Genomic DNA, 4498 nt, shown 5'->3' on the forward strand with positions numbered 1-4498 from the left:
TCGATCATGACTAAGAACCCAACGGAGGCCAAGGAGCTCATAGAGAAAATGGCGGCCAACGATAATTACTATCTAGGAGGCCGACAGAATGTGAAAAAAGGAGGTAAGCTAGATGTAGATGCTTTGACTATGTTAACCAGTTCTGTGCAGGCACTAACAAGCAGGTTTGATAAGCTCCAAGCTGGAACTTCTACTAGCCCACAGGAAGTTTGTCAAATGTGTAATGTGCAGGGTCATATCGCACCCGATTGTCCACAAAACTCGAATGAAATGTCAATTGAGCAAGCTAATGCATTTTATTCCTCAAATCCTCAAAAGCCCTATGATCCCTACTCCAATTCTTATAATGAAGGTTGGAAACACCATCCTAACTTCTCTTATAAGAACACCCAAGCACAACAGAATCCACCACCACCATCGCCTCGACCCAACAACTATAACTCACCACCCGACTTCCAACAAAGACCACCTATGAACCAACAACCAACGCACCCACTTCCCTAAAAATCTAGCATTGAGTTGATGATGGAAAGCTTCATTACCACAACCAATAATGCCATCCAACAACAAGGTAGCTCCATCCAAAAGTTGCAAGCCCAGAGTAAGCTCATGGAAAACCAAAAAAGTCAACTTTCACAACAAGTGAGTCGTTTATCAACTCTTCATGATCAAGCGAATGTCCAAAAAGAACAATGCAATGCAGTTTTCTTAAGAAGAGACGAACCATCTCCGAGGCAAATAGATGAGAAAGTGCACAGTCTGGAGCCAAGAAAGGACGAAAAGGGTGAAGATGTACATAGTTCCAAATATGTTGCTCCATCGGCCTATGAGGAACCGATGCCCTTCCCGCAAAGGTTGTCAAGGGTCGTGCTCGATAGACATTTTGGGAAATACTGCAAAGTTCTTAAGAAGGTACATGCCTTTACTCCTTTTTTCGATCTTTTAATTCAAATGCCTCAATTTGCAAATTTTGTGAAGAATATTAAAGATCAACATGAGGATAAGAAAGTAGTAAATGAGAAAGGCCCTACTCTCTTATATGATAGCTTACCACCTAAGCTGCATGATCCTGGTAGTTTCACTATTCCCTGTACGATAAACGAAAAATTTTTCGACAAGGTTTTGTGCGATTTAGGTGCTAGCGTTAATTTAATGCCTTATTCATTATATGAGAACTTAGGTTTGCAAAAACTTAAACCTTCCCATATTTCCCTTCAAATGGTTGATAGGACTTCTAGAATCCCTATGGGTGTGGTTGAAGATGTATTAGTCAAGGTTGGTGAACTTGTTTTTCCTGTTGATTTTGTCGTCATGGATATGCAAGAAGATCATTAGATCCCGATTATATTTGGTCGTCCATTCCTCGCCACAAGTCAAGCCCTAATAGATTTTCCTAAAGGACAAGTGACCATTAGGGCCAAGGATAAACAAGTCATGTCTAAGCTCTTTAATGAACATAATTCTACATTTGATGGTGGTACTTGCTTAAGAATCGATGCTACTAACCCTTTGGTTGATAAGTATGTATTTGATAGAAATTCTATGAGAAACGAGGATAAAATCCCACCCAATGATGTGTTTGGCCACATAAAGGTAAGTTCGGATACAAGGCAGGTCAATTATAAAATGAAGGAGTCACTTGGAGGCAGATATTTTCATGGGCAACATCGCAGAGTTCCTTCTTCGTGTGGTGACCCAGGTTGAGCTAACAACGATGGTCAAGCTAAAGACCTTATAAACAAGCGCTTTCGGGAGGCAACCCGCTTTTTTATATAATTTTTCTTATTAGTTTTAATTCTCTTGGTGTTTTTATGTCGTTTTTGTGTTGGTTTTGCTATTTTTCAGAGAACATAGATTTATAGGAGGAGCGGGATCCGAGAGATGTCGTCATAATTGGAAAACAAGGAGATTTGCTCTCTGCCCGGTTGGACCGGGCAAGGTGAGCCTGATCGGGCGTGAGAGCAGGGATGTTTGAAGGAGCTGCGTATTTGGCTAAGCAAGGCAGCCCCCTTTGCTCGATCAGACCGGGCATAGCCAGCCTGATCGGGCAAAGGGGGGTTAAAAATTCCAGTTAGCTTCTCATTCAAAAAAAAATAAAAAATAAAAAAGGGGAATAAGCTGCCCGATCAGATCGGGCATAGCCAGCCCGATCGGGCGCGAACAACAGCTTGGCAACGTAGCAACAGAACACAGCAAAACCCCCTCCGCCTGATTAGACCGGGCAAGCCCCGCCCGATCGGGCGCGAGGGAATTCCTGCGCTTATAAACCCGAATTCTCTTCTTTTTTCTCACTCTTTCATTAACTCTCAATCATCTTCTACTCTTTCTCTCTCTAAAAATCCCCAATTTCCAAACCGCAACTCTTTCAATCTCCATAATTCTCCACAAATCCTCTATCAAAACTCCAAATTTCTTCATCCCCCATCCTCCTTATTCAATTCCTAACATCCACAACCATTTTTCTTACCCAAATTTCCCTTTTCACCAAAAACCCCCATTTTCAAGTTAGAGAGAGAAACCTTCAAACAACATCAATGACTTTAATTCTCACAAGGAAGAGGAATAGGGGAGCACAACAGCAACACCAATTAGACTTGGAGAGCATCTCGGCATACCCAAATATCCAGTTCGTTCCCGAGTTCCCGAATCAAAAAGCAAGGTTGCTTGAGCTTCAATATAGGAAGGTAATTCCTACTCGGTTCATAGACCGATCTCTTCTTGTTAGGCTAGGAATTGGTATTGAATGTCAAAATTTGTTTTCTAGACTTGGCATGACTCAACTATTTAATATGATACATTATACATTTGAGGACATTACTCTTGAATTTCTTAGTTCATTTGATGTTGTGAAAGGTAGAGACGGTTTGGTTACGCATGTTGTGTATAGATTAATGAATAAATCTCACCGCCTTACCTTAGATGGCTTTGGTAGGAAATTTGGCCTCCTCTCTACGGGTTTGACTGTGCAACCCGATAGTTTCACCTCGTGGGAGTTATGGTTGGCATTGACGGGTGAGAACATAGAATCAATGTAACACGCCCGTGCTCATAAAATTCATCAACCGGCCCTTAGGATGTGGACTAGATCCTCGAGGTGGACAATTTTTGGTAGAATTGAACTAAACAATGTTCGGGCGGATGAAATCGCCATCCTAGGTAGCTACCTTAGCTTGGAAGATGAGGGAGAGGGGTTTAGGATGAACATAGCTCATTTATTTGCCCTCCATCTTAGGAAACAAGGGGCGACCTTTACAACCCTCAAACCAAATGGCGACCGTACCAACATCCCCATTGTCCTAGGTGGCTTAGTGACTCACCAAGCGGTTAAGGAGGGCTTTGTAGAAGCCCAAAATCGACCTGTGCTGGGCCCCATCACCTTGGACCAGCACTACCTCACCACCACCGGCTGGTTGTCGGTGGAGTACGGTATTTATAGCTGGCTACTAGACAGGAGCACTAGACGGTCCATTACCTTACCCGCCCCCGAGCTTACTAGGATCCAGCCTTACCAGCCTTCCTACCTCCTCGAGGCCCCTGGCGATGCACCTCCTCCTACTGCACCTACTCGGACCTACCATAGGAGAGAGCAGGGTGGCCCATCCCCATTCTCCACCGCTCCCGATACCCCTGTCGACCGTGAGTCCATCATGGCCGGAATACGGGAGCTTAGGTTAGGTCAGCAGGAGATCAGGTTGAACCAGCAGACCCTAGCCACCCGAGTTCACACCCTAGAGACTGACCTACGTCAGTCTATGTATCTTGTATATGATTTCTTTTGCAGACAGGGTCATATCCCGAGGGATGCTCAGCATCCCTCGTGGTATACCTTCCCCGATATGACCGACATTGCAGGTACTAGCGGGGCGGCTGATGGAGGTGATGACGATGATGATGGTGCTGATGATGAGTTCGCTTGAGGACTCAGGTTTTTCCTACTTCCCACTTGTTGCAATGAGGACATTGCCGAGTGTAGCTTGGGGGGAGTTTGTGCATAGTAGTTCAGGTATGTTCTCTGAGTTTTTATTTGTTTTGGTTTGTTTTCTTTTATGTGTTTTGGTGTGTGTTTGTTAATTGCTTTATTAGTTAGTTTTTAATTGCTTTGTTAGTATTTAGGTATATATATATAAAAAAAAAAAATTGAAAAATTGAAAAAATGAAAAAATACGAGAATCATGATAATGAATAGCCATTGAACTACTTCCCTGTGCCCCTATCCTTAATGCTAAAAAGGTTTTGATTTCATTTCGATTAAAAGACTTGCATTGTGGACGAAAAGATCATGATTTGACCTTGAATTTGTTGATCCCTAGTAGGAGTCAGAGCTATTTAACCATGTATGATTTAGGAGCTTGACTGTGTTAACCGTGAGGCTTGAGCCTTATATATTCATTCATGTGTGTGTTTAGTTCCTGGTGTAGCATTGATCTTAGTTTTAATTCTAGACTCTTAGTAGTGTGTCGTAATGCATTGCACGTGCATGTTGAAATGACGAAGGCCA

General features: G+C 42.9%; 1 protein-coding gene across 1 annotated transcript; it reads left to right on the plus strand.

Annotated features, from left to right (window-relative positions):
* Nucleotides 1–525: 525 nt before the first annotated feature.
* Nucleotides 526–1335, plus strand: LOC110739807. The gene has a single exon (XM_021920289.1). It carries the CDS (start codon nucleotides 526–528, stop codon nucleotides 1333–1335), a length of 810 nt encoding a protein of 269 aa, XP_021775981.1.
* Nucleotides 1336–4498: the final 3163 nt, after the last annotated feature.

The sequence above is a fragment of the Chenopodium quinoa genome, unplaced genomic scaffold (assembly GCF_001683475.1).
Source record: "Chenopodium quinoa cultivar QQ74 unplaced genomic scaffold, ASM168347v1, whole genome shotgun sequence".
Classification (NCBI taxonomy): Eukaryota; Viridiplantae; Streptophyta; class Magnoliopsida; order Caryophyllales; family Amaranthaceae; genus Chenopodium; species Chenopodium quinoa.